This window comes from Rissa tridactyla, chromosome 6, assembly GCF_028500815.1.
Source record: "Rissa tridactyla isolate bRisTri1 chromosome 6, bRisTri1.patW.cur.20221130, whole genome shotgun sequence".
In the NCBI taxonomy this organism is placed as follows: domain Eukaryota; kingdom Metazoa; phylum Chordata; class Aves; order Charadriiformes; family Laridae; genus Rissa; species Rissa tridactyla.
In genome coordinates, this window is record NC_071471.1 from 35,639,641 (window position 1) to 35,654,714 (window position 15,074).

Sequence of the window (15,074 nt, forward strand, 5' to 3'; positions counted from 1 at the left end):
ACGGTGTCATGAACAACATACAGGTTTCTGGTGTGAAACTGTATTTTAAGAAGCAAAGTAACTTAACAGAGGCAGAAGAATAATCACGTTGCGTGTTACTCCTGTGTAAAGTGTGGATTGCTGTTTGGAATAGAGCCTATATTTAAGTGGGTCAGCACTCCCAGATGGATATTCACAATTTTGCAAGCATACAAGGATGGGAAGTGAAAAGCAAAGCTAATGTGAAGGTAAAGCTCAGTTTATTCAGAAAAAAAAACAACACCTAGGTGACTTGACTACTGTTGCAGGTAGGAGGGAGAAAATGAGATATTTCCAGTAAAGACTTTATAATTTGTTAGGGGAAAAAAAAAAAAAAAAGGAGTAATGATATCTAATGACTGCAGTGATGTTAATCTATATTAGTTCAGACCAGACCTTCTTTTCCTCAGATCATTGCTATGTACCCCTTGTAACTGTAGACGTATTTTCTTTCACTTACAAAAACTTCCCAGTTTTTTTGTTGTTCAGACAGATCGCAGCTACTGAATTTTGTGCAGTGTCTCTTTGCTTTTGCTCTGTGCCTGGTCTACAAACCAGTCAACAATGTTTCACAGGTAAAGCTGTATAGCTGCTCCTGTCCCGGTCCTATACACATTTATTTAGCACCCCAACTGCAGCATCCACCTTAACATTTATGTATTTTCAGCTTCCTATTCCTTAAGAGATCTTGTTGAGATTCTTAGACTTTTATTAATAAAAGTGATGTGTGAATTTGCTTCTGTCCCTATCCCAAACCTCATCTTTCTTCTTTTTCCGCTTCTATTAATATACTAGTAAATCTTCTGGGTCCCTTTGCAATATTTCCACTAATAGAAATAAGGCCGCCTTTGCATTTCCTGCTCTTAGAATGACCTTACTGTGTATCACTCTTTTCCCCCAATCACTTCAACGCTTATTGAAAAATCTCTTCCTTGCCTTCCTTCTTAACTTCTGCTGTTCCTCTACGTAGCTGCATTTTCTTCAGATGTGAAGTTTTGTGGAGAATGCCGTATACAAAGATGCGACGTACGGTTGAGCAGAGGGACCAGTGGAGAAGGACATTTTCTGTTCCCGTGCCAATACTGCTCTCCCTGCAGGGAGCCGGGGAGGCTTTGTGTTTTGCTCCTGTGATCTCTCTCATGTTTGTGACAGCTGAAGGCAGCTTCAGTTTCTCCATGTAATGTTGATTCTAGACATCATTGAGTGTGTGCATCTGATTGTCTACAAAATACCACTGATGGCTCTTAAAGAAAATGCAAGTTGCACCATTTCCAGATTGGCAACTTAGTCTTTTGTTGGTGTTTTTTTTGTTGTTGTTTTGTTTTGTGTTTTGTTTTTTTTTTAACAGAAGTAGGTTTGGTGGTGCTCAGTTGCTCCCAGGTGTCTGCACTGTTGCATGAATGATGTCTGGCAATATTTTTTTTTTTTCCCTTACGCAGCTACCTGCCATCTGTTGTGAAGTTGAAAAGTGAACAAGTTTTAAATGGGAGCTGAAAGCTGGGGCTGCTGGGTTCATTTCAGTTGTATTTGTGTAATTGCAAGTTGTTCTGATAACCTGTCCCTTGCAGCTGCCCGAGTTGAACAGCTCGTGGTTACTCGAAAAATGATTACCTGGAAAATGTGACCTTTCTGTGCAGCAGCAGAGCAGCCCAAGGTGATGGCAGAGCATGTGGTACGTGAAACAAATATTTTCAACCCACATCATTTCCAGGTAAGATTTTTCTGAGCTCCCTCAGTCAGAGATGGACAAGTTGTGTCATGTGGTTTGGTTACTTTAATCCTCTGCTGGCGATAAACATAACTTTTATGCCCTGCTGCTTTTGGTAGGTAGATGGAATGCTGCTCTGAACCTGCCCGCATTGCTCTCCAGAAAGCTATTTCAAATTAATCAGAGGAATGTTGTTATTTTATAGCTGCCTGTGTATCGTGCTGACTGGTAATACTTGTAGACAACTGGGTTGTAAAGCCACAGGCTGACTGCTTTTCAGTGGCAGGCCTTGCTGTAAGTCCCAGTGATTTTATACATGCCAAGTGTCCCCAAAGAGGATTCATTTAACGGATGTGTTTTTGAGAGAAATGTGTTGCTATGTCCCTTTTGCCTGCCTGATATCTTTTACGTAGGAAAGCCCTGCTGTGTTTTGTTGAAGAAGCATCTGTCAGGAATTGTCTGTTTCTTTTTCCAAGTCACCTGCCTTCATGAAGCATGTTCTGTCTTGACTGCAGGGAGTATTACTCAGGCTTCAGCCAGATTTCTGAGGCAAATGCAAGTGGGAACAATGTCTCTCATCTTGTTTTCCTGTCCTGTTCATAGCTGTGTATTCCCTATAGTTGCCTCTAATCATTCTTGCTTTCTTAACATCAGGAACAGAGGCCACCATTATTGCATTATTGTTTCGTACCTAAGTCCAAAGGGTACGGATTAAGGATTTTATAAAACAGTTTAAAATTTAAGGCTTTTCAAAAGGTGTGATGAGAATATTGCCTTGTAGTTGTTCTTGCTTTACCAAAAAAAAGTATTTGAGTAGATGGGAAAGACTTTTTTCTTATTGATAATGAAAAGGAACATGCAGATGTTTAAAGCTGTTTTAAAAGGCAAGTCACAGAAGCAAAGAGCTTCAGCCTGGGCAGTGTCTGACCCGCCGGTGTCGAGCGAGGGGGCAGCAGTAATGATCACACCTCCTGTGACCAGCCTGCCCAAACACAGGTGAATTTTCTCTGATGTTGAACATGATCACACTGCAGCTGCTTTGACAAAGACATACACTGCGAATATGTTCTGTGAAAGTACAAAACCAAAACACACGAAGCTCAGATTACTGCAGAAGTCACACAGCCATTCCTCCTTTCACTCATACATACTACTTTTTGCTGCTTTTACTTCTTGGTCCTTTTTCTGACACTGGGAGAACAGATCATATGTGGATATTAAAAAGTACTAAGTACATCGAGCTGGATGTTGTACACTGGAAGCAAACTCAGGGCACATTAATGAACTATATAAGGGTGAGTTGGGAAGGCATTGAGGAGAAGTAGGAGAGAGGAACGTCTTGCTGGCAGGTATCTAACTCTTCAATATCTTCTACTGCAAAGCAGGGGAAGAAAGGAGGGAGGCTGAAAATGAAAATGGCAGATTGCAGAGATGAGAGGGGAAGAGGTAAATGCTGGGAATTTAGAATGGTGTGATGGGAGAGAAAGCAGGAGGAACTACTACTAAGAGAGGCAGCAAGAGATGGTTCAAAGGAAACTGGATGCAGAGTGTTGCAGTTAAGTTTGGGGGTGCGTGGGCTCCTGTGGTGTGTCTGGCTGGGCTGGCGGGGAGGGAGCAATGGCCTTGGCTGTACCGAGTATGTTCTTATCGGGGTGACTGACAGATTGAGTTCATAAACATGAAAGATATGCTCTGACACGTGGGTTTTATTGACTGAGAGTTAGTGAGGGTGGGAAAGGTGTTTGCACATGCCACCCACGGCCTGAAAGAATGCCCTCCCAACCTCCTAAAGTAGAATTAACTCTGAGCATGTCTCAATGCTATCAAACATCCTTCCATCTGTCTTTTTTACCAAGGTTTTCTTGCCCAGACTGTCTCTTTATCGCTCTCCCTCCAGAGAATTGACACCATTTCATCAGAAAAAAACAGACCAGCTCTCCAGGCGAGCCACAGACTCTTGGCACAGGGTAAGAGAGAGGCATTGTGCCTTTCAGGATTTTTCTCTGTCAGAAGCGCAGTCCTTTCTTGCAGCAGTTCCTCTCACCTTTGCATTATCTGGGTTCTTCTAATATGCTCACGTGTGGGTTTTGCTCTTCCACTCTCTACCACCAGATAGCTCTGTTCTCTCTTCCTTGGGGTGGAAGTAACGCTGTCTTACTGGTGGGAAAAATGGTGCCTCTAGAGATATTTATAGTTGTTCAGATACATCAACAAAATAGGAGCCCATTTAACATCTGCAAAAAAAACCCCAGAATGTTTTGTATGAGACTGGGAGATGAAATGGGAAGGGAAACAGAAGAAGGGGAGAGCATACAGGCAGTGGCTTTTCTTCTTTTTTTTTTTTTTTTTTTTGCCATAGTTCTTCCAGATCCATGTAAATGTGAACATTGAAAGGCGCCACTGTGCCCCCCCCCCCCCTTTTTTTTTTTTCTGGAAAAAGTGGACACTTGGTATCCATTCAGGATGGATAAAATAGAGGAAAATGGAACATAGGTGCCAGGGGCTGTTCTGTTACTTGTTGGGCAACAGCAGCAGCTGCTCGCAATAAGTTTGATGCTTTGGAACGAAGAATTTTATTGTACGTTTACTGCAAGTCATGGGATCTCAAAGGTGATGTCTGAGAATGACCGGCTTAGAAATGGCTTTCTAGGTCTATGTATCTGAGTGTAAGACTGCCATCAGTCTGGTGCTATCCTCACTGTAACGCAGACTTTGCCTTCAGTAACTTTGGAAGCTTTTGTATCGAGCTTTCATAGTTCTGGTAGAATCACAGACTTGGCGAAGTCATGCCTAAGCCAGCTGGGACGTCTGCCGCTTAACCCACTCACAAATCAGCTGGTGAGCAATGGCCTGTTTGGGAGGGAACCAGGGTAAAAAACTACCGTCGTCTTGCTTTGAAGATCTGGGTTCTCTCTTGAGACCCTCCACGATTTCCTCCAGGCCAAACCAACGGGCTTCCTCTAGTTCCAGGCTGTTCATACTGATCTGGAAAGAATTCAGAGAAGTACCAATTCCTTAGATCAGACTTAAATGTGGACAGTGGTACTTTTGCCTGTTCTTGCACCCACAAATATCCTATGCCAGAATGCCCAGAGTGCTTTATCCATGCCCCAGTGAAGGGCTGATGCCAATATAGGAAAGGACATCACTATCCACTGGTGCTTTGTTGTCTTGGTTTCTGTAGGGAAGCCACACATCAGGTAGCCCTGTTTCATCATGGCAATGGCCTGCAATGTACCACTGGCCGAGCACATTAATTAACATGGCAGAATCTGCGTGTTCTATGGCAAATATGGTATTAATACTAGAGAGTATCTCCTCTGCAAAGTTCAGAGGAAAAAAATAAAGGGATGTGGGGCTCTGGGCTTGTACGTATACAGTGACCTGTGCAAAATCTGGCACATTGCAACAGAAGATACGATTATTTTGAAGTTTGTTCTTCACTTGTAGAGAAGGCTGATGGAAAACTGTGTTTAGAGAGGATCTGATGATTTTACTACGTAAGGCAGGCAGCGCAGTGCCACAGGGGAACCTGACTCTGCTCACCTCAGCCTGCTGCGCTCTCACCGAGGCGTGACACGCTATCATTAAGCAGCTGCTGGGAAAAGGCCAGTGCTGAGAAGCCAAGTAGCAGAGTGACTCCACCTCCAGGCCCACTTCTTCTGCCACCTCTCGCCGGACTGTCTCCTCCACATTCTCGCCTAGAAGCAACCAAAGTTAGGTGTGAGGACAGCCTGGCTGTGGGCAGCAAACTGTGGCAAAGAAAATGTGGACACACTCGTTTCTGAGGTGTTCCAGCCCTGACCGCTCATGCACACCCAGGAGCTCTGACTGCTGACCTGGAAACACTTGTCAGCAGGATGCTCAATTAAATTCATCAACAATGCCTACCTCCCTTAAACAGAGGCATCAGAGACATTTTTGGCTTTGTCTATATACAGACAAAGGTGGACAGAACAATGCAGCCTCTCTTCATTGTTTCCCTTTTTAAGCCATTTTCCCTCCTGTAACAACAGGTCTGTAGTTTTTCTTCTAAGACAGACTGCACTAGACACAAAATGGACTAAAAAAATATCTGGGATCCTAACCTGGGGAGTCCCCCATCAGGGACTAGAGAAACTGATCCACACCCCTAATTCCCATTTTCTTCAGATACATGCAACTGTTCTGAATTCTGTCTGAATGGCAGCACCAGTCTGTTTAATTCCTGTATGTTTTTCCCTGCTGTCACTTATGTTTCCCTCCTCCTCTGTGAACAGGCATTTGCTTGATGTCCCATTGTTCTGCCCCCGTGCCCTGCACATCCGAGGCCACCGCGCTGGACCAGAGCTCGCCTTACCCACGTCACAGAAGCCTGACAGAGCAGTGTACATCCCCTGGGGAAATGAGGGCTGTCGTGCAAGGAGGCACCGGCTCCCATCAGACACCAGGGTGATGACCACTGGAGACATCTAGCAAATGCATCAAAAAGCGAAGCATGGAGTTCAGACCAAATGGGTAGGTGCAAATTGTTGCTTACCTCCGCTGTTCAGGTGCTCACCTGTGGGTAGTAGGTTATTCCACTGGCATGGCAGACACGCTTGCTGCCAGCTACATTTTTCTGAGTGGGCTGCCCAGTTTTGCTACAGTACTGGTGGGAATCATGCCACCGGAGAAGGGACTGGGCCTGCGAACACCAAGAGAGAAACACAAATCTTATTTATAGCTGGGCAAAGAGATGATTCAGAGCAGTCTCCCTGAGTAACACTTTGCTGTCTTCTCCCCAGCATGCAGTTGTGTGGATAAACTCTTGATTATGTTTGGAAGTCTCAGAAAGGTAAATGAAGTAGGGGTACTGCTTTGAAAAATGGCAGATTCTGCAATTGGTTTTTCATGCTTCTTGCTTTAGCATGCAAATCTGAGCATGTTTGGGGGAGGTGGGGAAGAGTTGTTCTTTATTGGGTTATAACGGGAGTGGTAATGGGAACTGAACTATTCTAAGGAGTCTCCAACCCTGAATACCTTCTTGAAAAATAGCCCAAGCACCACAAACATTGTAGAGCAGGAAAAGAAGCATGAGCTATTTCTACTTATGGGTCAGGACAGCTGATTTTCACACCCAGGTCTTTTCTCAGGGCTTCCAAACATAGGGCATCTGCAGAATAACAGCTTATAAGTGAGTAGTTTTAAAAGAGCAGCTCTGAGAGAAGGTCTGTAAGTTCATTCATGAAATTCAGTTTGCCTAGAAGATTAGAGAAGACTAGTGCCTGATAGTTGTTAAGCTGAGGACAAACTGGGATTGCTGGGACTGCTGGTAAGATCTGTATGTTTCACACTGGACGTACAGCAGGTTGATGCTAAATGGCTAATTACTCCGGTCATTTTTAAGCCAATTGTCTGTTTCTCTTCCTGTTGCAGCTTGCTTTTGGGATCGCAAATTTGGGAAAACTGCTGTAATTTACAATGCGTTTGTACCTAGGTCACTGAAAGTGTGCAGTAGGTACTTCCATAATATGTATTAAATCATAAAACAATATGGAAGACAAGGAGAAGGTTGATGTTAGAAATCGCAACTTCTTAAAGTAAAAAATCCTGTACAATACCGAAGCCAGCAAAGAAGAATCATTCCCATCCACTACGAAGAGAGCCTTTCGTATGTCAGTAAATGATCCCTGGAGTTCAGACTCAATGACTGATTTCTCCAAGGCTCCTGTTTAAAAAAAAAAAAAAAAAAAAAAAAAACAACCACCACCACCAAAAAAAATCTTTGATCTCATAAATTTGCAGTTATTATCCCAACTTTACGCCCTTCATTGTTCCGGTATACAATTTCTGGAAGTTCCCGTGGAAGTGACATCACATCAGTGGTAAAATTCCCAAATGTGAAGTGACCTGCCAACAGCCCACCTTTACTAACACAGGAACACAGCAGGGCAGTTCTGTGGCTCTGACCCACCACGCTCACAACAGCTCCGACAGAGACTCAACTGAGTCTTCTCTGGCAGCAAATGTTTACCCAGCAAGGACTAGGGATGCTGCCTCAGCAGCACCTTCACCTCAGTGCATCAAACGTGACGCTGACACAGACGGAAGAGGAGTTTTCCCAACCTAAATCCAGGGCAAAGTGTGGTACGTGCTCATCTGAACAACCGATCAGCACCGACTTCTCTATCCACTGTTCAGTCTCTTTGAATTTCTCCAGGATCCTTTTCATCTCTAAAGAGCAGGGGAAAAGGGGGGGGGGGGGAAGCTGTGATGAAAGCAAATTTGTACAACCGCGATGCTCTCTGGATCTTCAAGGCATACACAATCTGGCTCGAGGCAGGTGCTCCTGTGAGAGAGGGGACCAGCCAAGTGGACCCACCCGGATGGAGACCAAAAACCTGGCTTTGCTCCTAGCTGTTGGAAGTTTTGACAATGTCAGGCTAAAGATGCAAATGTTGTAATGCTAGGGGAGCAGCTGTCCATTCAGTTTCTGTCCCACAGCAGCCAATACCTTTCTCTCAAAGAAAACTTTTCCTGCCTTACGCCTAATCACCATGGTCAGTTAGACCTTACTTGTTTTCCTGCCAGCCCTTTCTCTTCAAATGGCACCATCCCAAATGTTTGTGTCAAAACAGGTCAGGTATATGCTGATACCACATTGCATGTGAAGAGCATGAGCTTGTGTCCATGTTCCAAGATTTTAACTCTAAATAGTCTTTGGTTGTTAAAAAATAGCGTTGCTGCATATAGCAGGATGTTCCTGCACAGCTTGATAGATTTTTCAACCCCTGTGTAAGGGGGCTTGCTTATTGCAAATGGCTCTGTATCATTCCAGCTGTGTGGTCCAGGAGGTGTTTCTTTCCGGACACCTGCTTACCTGCTGCACCGAGCTGTGGTACCAAATACTTCTTCCCAGCTTTCTGCAGGAAGGGGGAGAGGTTGTGAAAGAGGTAGAAAGTTCCTGAGGTCTGGGCTTGTCTACAAAGGCTGTCATCTTCCTTTAGCTCATTTAAGTATCTGCAGCGAGAAAAGAATTGGGAAGATGAATTCCAGGTCATGTTGAGGTTACCCGTATTATGCCTATTTGGACGTGTTTATTTTGCACAGAGCTGGGGGGGAGGCCTGAATGGACAGTACAGATTCTACGTATTCCACATGCTTCTAGAGTTTTCGATAGCTGGGTCTACTGTCCGGTGGGCTGTAGCCTCTAGCGAAGGTGCTGTGTGTCAGAAAATACTGCAATCATTACTACTACACAAGCAGCGTCAAGTCTTGGACATCCAAGAAGATCAGTAACCCAGTCTCTTAATCCAAGAGGTCTGCTTTATAGACATGATCATCTGTGTGCAGGATCTTCCCTTTTATCCCCCCCTGGCTGGCTGGCTCCAGGTCCTATTGGGCAAGGTGAACTGGGCGTTTTGGATATTGAATACGCTTCCCACTAGGCTACACGCATTACTGCAGGGCATGTACTACCTGTCATGCAGACATGAAGGGTAAAGACCAAGCTGAAGTCTTAGGGCCCAGCTGGGCGGGACCAGATTTAGGAAAAGAAAGCATTGGAAAAAAGGTGTCAGGATGTGCTGCTTTCACACTGTTTGAAGTAGTATTTAGAATGAGATGAGTCTGCCTTGTATTTTAAGAGATCTTTAGCTAGGAGAGCAAGCATAGGCATTCATTAACAGAGCTTCAGTCTGAGAATCACAGAATCACAGAATGGTTTGGGTTGGAAGGGACATTAAAGCTCATCCAGTGCCACCCCCTGCCCTGGGCAGGGACACGTCCCACCAGACCAGGCTGCTCCAAGCCCCGTCCAACCTGGCCTTGAACACCTCCAGGGATGGGGCAGCCACAGCTTCTCTGGGCAACCTGGGCCAGGGGCTCACCACCCTCACAGCAAAGAATTTCTGCCTCAGATCTCATCTCAATCTCCCCTCTTTCAGCTTAAAATCGTTCCCCCTCATCCCATAGCTCCCCTCCCTGATCCAGAGTCCCTCCCCAGCTTTCCTGGAGCACCTTTAGGGACTGGAAGGGGCTCTGAGGTCTCCCTGGAGCCTTCTCTTCTCCAGGCTGAACAACCCCAAAACCAGAGAGAACCAGTTCTTAGCAGTGAAGGGAGTGGAGAGATTTTGGCGGTTATCATTGACAGAGCTCACACAGCATTACTAGATGATTGCTGAGCTGTTAAAAGATTAAACCCCAGGTTAGACTGAGGTAGGGCCGCTTGTGACAGCGGACACAAGAGTGCCAAGCTCTGGTCTTCTCACACAAGAAAATCTGGGTCTTGCACACAAGAAAATCAGAAAACTTACCTCATTTTTCTAACATAGGTAGAGTGCAACCTGCAGGCAAGAGAGGAAGCTCTTCTATTCACCACTTGATAAATCGCAGCCATAACCAACACCTACGGGTAGCCGTCACTGCCTAAAAAGAGAAGCATAGAATGTAACACAGCAGCCCTGCAAAGTTAAGTTTGATTTAAAATGTGCAATAACCCACTGCTACCAGAAATCTCCCTCTCAGAGAGCCTGCACAGTGCTGGCGTCTGCTTTCTAAAATGATCACTTTGCTCTTGGTCACACATCAAACCCAGTGCCAGGCAAAATTCTACGACTATTTAAAGATACCTCGGTTTGCTTCCATCTGTGAGTGTGCACAGGTCGCAGAGAAATTGCTGTAAGGCTAGATTAAATGTTCCTGCCCTAAACTCCAGTGTCCCTGGGGAAAAGAGCAGTGAAGGTGGCTACTCTCATTTGTTTTCTACACAGTTGTAACAGCCTCGATCCAACGGAACATCCTATCGCAGCGCGCAGCAAAGCTGTGGGAAAGGCACTGATGCCAGAAGAGAATGAAAGACAAAATATCAGCTGCGGAAGAGAATTCCCCGAGTCAGACGGGAGACAGCAGTCGCAGCTGAACTGGATCATCTCCAGCCATGAGTGTTTTGGTTTGGGGTTTTTTTTTTTTTTTGTGCCAAAGCATCCAGCCACATTTTCAGCTCAGGCAGTCACAGACTGCAGTTTGAACTCAGCTTTAGGATGTCAGAAAAAACAGCCAGGGACGCTACCACCTCCAGCAGTCATCCGAAACAACAAAAAAACAAACTATGACCCATAATCTTTAACCACTCCTTTGAGTATTTAACTTTTCAACCATAGAACTCGAAGCCCTTTAAGGAGGAAGCTGCGTTTGCTTCGATTTACAGGCGGATAAGCGGTGCCAAAGAAGAGGCTGCGAGTCCTTCCTTTCGGTAAAGGTCAGTGATGGCTCCCGAGCCTGAGCAGATGCTGCTGCATCTGCATGGAGGCAGTTTCTCTAGCCTCGTGGCTCCTGACATTTCTGCCCCGCTTCCCTCTTTCCCACTGTCTCAGCTGAGGGTGGTCCTCACTGGGATCCCCAGGGAGATGGGGGAGCCTCGGCATCCCCATTTGGCCCCCACAGCGGGAACTCATCACACTGATGACGGGCTCGGTCAGGCGAACACGTGCAAGGACGGCGACTGTCGCAGAGACCCCGTCGGAAACAATTTTGTGGCGCGACGGGTTACGTGGCTGTCACTTCTCCAACCCTCCGCGCCCCTCCCACCCTCCATCTCATACAGTCTGACGTGCGAAAAAAATCTCTTGAGGAGTTTCCAAACAGCTCCGCACTTTGGATGGGCTGGGGACAAGAGGAAGAGCTTGTACCTGGCAGGATGAAATGCAGTGCGTGTGGGCGCTTAACCCCTTCCTTCCTAGGAACCACCAAAACGCCAGATTTTGCTGAGGATGGCTGAAAAATCAGTAAAATCTTGATGCCGGGAGTAGGCCAGTCCAAACTCCCCCGCTGTGCCTGCAGGTCTCAGACACGCCGCCAGACGGAGCGGGGTCTCGGGCTATCATTCCCCATGGCTTTTCCCCACTTACTGGGCTCCCAGCAGAAGGAACGCCACCTCTAGCAGCGGGGATCAGCGGTGGCGGTCCCACCGCGACCTGGGTTGTAAGCCGGGCTCCCACCGCAAACAGCCTTACAGGGGCTGAGCCGAGCTTCCCCCACTGGGAGCACTGGGAAATGTAGTTCTGCACAGGCTGCTCGCCAGCCCTGGGCAGAGCTGGGTGGCTCTGGATTCTGATTAACTCCTGGAGTCAGTGAGGCTGCCCGAGAGTAAACTCTTGGGTTTGTTTTTTGTTTTTTTTTCCCCCCACACCTGCTTCACTCGATCAGAAATCCACATTGCTGTATTTTGCCAAGCAGAAGTTGTTACGAGAACAATGCTACTGTGGTAATTTGAGCTGTTCTTAGCAGAGGAGTTTGTTCCTCTTAGTTTCTTTCTCTTCTTTTTTCTTTTTTTTTCTTTTTTTCTTTTTTTTCACCAAGTGTCTCTGTTTTTTGTATCAGCAGCGTAAGAGCATTGTTTAAAGTTAAGGACCATATGTCCTCAAACAGGAAAATATGCCAAGAGCTGCCTGTATCTAAAGGACGGAGCTGTTTAGTGTTCAAACACCCAAAGCCGCAGCTGAATTCGCAAGTGAATAGCCCTGATTAGAACGCGGGCTTTGCCAGGACAGATGTCAGAATAATGACAAATATTTTATAACTGAACAAACAGGTTCCTCTCAAGTACTGAAAACATTATTCTGGGCCAGGACCTACCTGCCTATATTTAGCACAAAGAGAATTTTATAAACATATGAAAGTAAATGTTTTCAGGGCAGCCTTTTGCTTTTTGGTCATGAATCGAGATATTCTAATCGAGAATTCGCGTCACGTAATTTGAGAGCATAGCTTGTAAAAATAATAAATAGAATATGCAGGGAAATAGCACTCTTGTTACCAGCGTTACTTACCAGTTTATGTTTAATTATGCTTGACTGCTATTTGTGTGCTTCCTGAAACAGCAAGCCAAATTTTATTAATCCACCAGGCTAATTGGATTAATGGACAAAACGCATCTTCCTTTAATAAAATAAAGGATTGAAATATAATCTCTAAGGGAAGTATCCACTCTGCTGTTAAAACAAACCAACAGATTTATTGACCCTAATCACCCCCAGAAATGGATCTTGCAAGAAGAGCTGGCTTTAGGGGGAAGCAGTTGGAGGAGATATTTTGGACCTCGAATCTTGGGGCAGCCTCTCAACCTCCTTCAGCCCAAAGCAGCCGGTCCTTTGGTAAGTGCAGCCCTGTCCACGCTGAGGATTAAAAGTCAGAGAGCACTATGCTGCGGCCTAAAGACCCCTTCGAAGGCAGTGCAGTGCTGCAGCCTCTCGTTGCTGTACGCAGCTGAAAAAAAATTGCGGATGAGCCCAATGGTGTATACCTGGCCCCTCTGTTGTGCAAAGATATGCAAAGAAGGTGAGATCAGAGTCACTTCTGTGAGTGATCTGAGCAGTGGGAAGCCTATGAGAGATTCCTTGTGCCTGCTCCATGGGTCCATACACCTGCTTGCGATTGCAAATTGCCCAATTAAATATTCCTGCAGCTTGTAAGCAGGGGGAGAGGATTTCGAAAATAACTGGGGCTTTTCTCATCATTTATTCCCGTGATTTTTTAACGTAAGGAGCGCAAATACCAGTTGTCAGTTTAGCACTGAGTTGCTTCTTTGTAAGTATTTTCGAGGCGGGCTCTGGGTTGTGTGAATTGCACCTCTAAGCTGCTCTTTGTCCCCTGCAGATGCTACACTCCATGGGAGGAGCCATCCTGTGAGCGAAAGCGGAGGCCTGGCCATATAAACCCATCTCTGACAGCTTCCTGGCGCTCGCTGATTTGAGCTTTGGCAGGCCACCAGAGGAAGTGAATCCCTGAGACTCTCCCAGTGCAAGAGGAGCCATCAAAAGGAGCAGGCGAGGAGGACACAAGCAGCGCGAACAAATACCGGTGATCTCTTACAGGGCAAGATCACAAAATAGGCAAATCTTTGCTCCTGTGTTGCTAAGATTTATTTTTTTGAAAATTTGTAGAGTACTCATATTGGTATTAGCAGTTGGTAGAAGATTTCTCAAGCCAAAGAAGTGGCTGGAAAATGTCATTCTAGGCTAATAACAGTTATACTCTAGTAACCTTGCTTTTTCTTGCTGTTCTGCTCTGTCTTTCCAGCTGCCCCCAAAAAGCAGACACCAGCAGTAGAATTGCTAACAGCTGGCCCTCGCAAAACAACTGTTAATTGCTTTAAATACCTAAAACTAGCAAACTCCCATTGAAAACTTATGGTACAGCCACAAGAAGCTTCTTGGTAAGAAAACATTTCTTTTTTAGGAAGGGACCAAGGAAAGACAAACCACTCCTTTAAAGAGAAAGTTAATGAGTGCTTTTTCCCTCTATCATTAAATTTTAGATGCACCCTAACCAAATCTGGCCTTGCCCTAAAGTTAGACTTGTCATGCATATTACGTATAGGAGAGGGACTCCTACGGTTTCTCGTACTTGGGGTGGGGACCTTGAAAGACAGAAAGTGTCTAATTTGATACTGCTGATTGCATTCTGTGCTCCTAATGCTTGCACAGGTGTAGAGGAGACATCTGAACACCTGAATGACATTTTTAGGAGGATTTGCTCACTTCAGTTTCCTGGGGTAGCAGGTGTGTGTGCTTTGTCTTTTCCGCTCCCTGCTGCTGTTGGCTTGGGAAGATCCTGAAATTCTGGCGTTAATTGGCTGCACTGCACAAAATAAGGGGTGATATGGGATCCATCCTCTTGGCTGCAGGTAAAGACTTAAATGATATTAAGATGACTCACGCCGTGTCTTAAAACACAGCATGTGGGTCACGGCCCGTTGTCTCCAAAAGGATGATGAAGAGCTGGAAAAGGTTCAGAGAGGACAAAGAGCACGATCAAAGGCTTGGAGTACGGCCACTGGAAGGAACGAGGTACGCTCTGACGCTTTAGCCTGCGTAAGGGATAGGTACCAACTGTTTGCTGTCTTATCCCATGCAGGAGCCTGGTTAATCAAATCTAATTAGCTGGAGCCACGTTCCCAGCGAACAAGCAGAAGTGCTTTTCCATGGCCTGGCTAAGGGATGGCGCAACTGCCCAGTGAAGGATCTTGTGGATGCAGAACTAGCTCAAGATAGGAGAAATGCTTAACGGAGAACTCCGTTGAGGGTTACTGAATAGGTGGACCACATCAGATGGAGAACATCCCCAGGTTGAACGTGTTTGGAGGCTGTGACATTATTCCAGGCAGCATGGGCTTAAAAGAAAGCTTTGGTGTGAGCCTCTACAGCCGTGTTCTTATGAGGCCTCTTGTGCTCCGTTCTTGTTTTAGATGGACCTTTCTTTTAGCATCCTTCCGCTTAGGGCCTACAGAGAGCTTCCACAGGGTCTCCCAGAAAAGGAAGGATGTTGTTAGGCTACAAAGGAGTCAGGTGTTTCTGCACACAGGGTTTGCAAATTGTAAAGAAAGTCT

The 15,074-nt window shown here is 45.7% G+C and overlaps 1 protein-coding gene and 1 long non-coding RNA gene across 10 annotated transcripts; one reads left to right on the forward strand and one right to left on the reverse strand.

The window, feature by feature from the left end:
• Window positions 1–1,743: 1,743 nt before the first annotated feature.
• LOC128910940 (uncharacterized) lies at window positions 1,744–14,535 on the forward strand. 6 transcript variants are annotated; one of them, XR_008466939.1, is made up of 7 exons: window positions 1,744–2,722; window positions 3,624–3,693; window positions 5,986–6,223; window positions 6,493–6,542; window positions 7,124–7,834; window positions 10,459–12,840; window positions 13,343–14,534. It is a non-coding gene; the product is annotated as an uncharacterized LOC128910940 (long non-coding RNA). The 6 variants fall into 6 exon arrangements; XR_008466935.1 differs by lacking the exon at window positions 1,744–2,722 and having other exon boundaries at window positions 3,563–3,693; window positions 13,343–13,901; window positions 14,424–14,534; XR_008466937.1 differs by lacking the exon at window positions 1,744–2,722 and having other exon boundaries at window positions 3,563–3,693; window positions 13,343–13,546; window positions 13,766–14,534.
• NUDT13 (nudix hydrolase 13) lies at window positions 3,686–11,723 on the reverse strand. 4 transcript variants are annotated; one of them, XM_054204974.1, is made up of 10 exons: window positions 11,596–11,723; window positions 10,003–10,114; window positions 8,568–8,707; window positions 7,814–7,921; window positions 7,309–7,415; window positions 6,267–6,392; window positions 6,066–6,177; window positions 5,273–5,427; window positions 4,609–4,711; window positions 3,686–3,960 (listed from the first exon to the last, which is right to left on the reverse strand). In XM_054204974.1, the coding sequence occupies exons 2-10, from the start codon at window positions 10,083–10,085 to the stop codon at window positions 3,905–3,907; spliced, it is 990 nt and encodes a 329-aa protein (XP_054060949.1). In that variant the 5' UTR covers window positions 10,086–10,114; window positions 11,596–11,723; the 3' UTR covers window positions 3,686–3,904. The 4 variants fall into 4 exon arrangements, with proteins under 4 accessions (XP_054060949.1, XP_054060948.1, XP_054060947.1 ...); XM_054204973.1 differs by adding an exon at window positions 11,377–11,461 and having other exon boundaries at window positions 3,686–4,711; window positions 11,596–11,716; XM_054204972.1 differs by having other exon boundaries at window positions 3,686–4,711.
• Window positions 14,536–15,074: the final 539 nt, after the last annotated feature.

Excerpts from the sequence above, each read along its gene's own strand:
- NUDT13 (XM_054204972.1), bottom strand. The coding sequence starts at position 10,085 with ATGGCTGCGATTTATCAAGTGGTGAATAGAAGAGCTTCCTCTCTTGCC. Across the intron at positions 8,708-10,002 it reads ACCTATGTTAGAAAAATGAG|ATACTTAAATGAGCTAAAGG; the intron begins GTAAGTTTTCTG and ends TTCTCGCTGCAG. Across the intron at positions 6,393-7,308 it reads ATTCTTCTTTGCTGGCTTCG|GCCCAGTCCCTTCTCCGGTG; the intron begins GTATTGTACAGG and ends TGGTGTTCGCAG.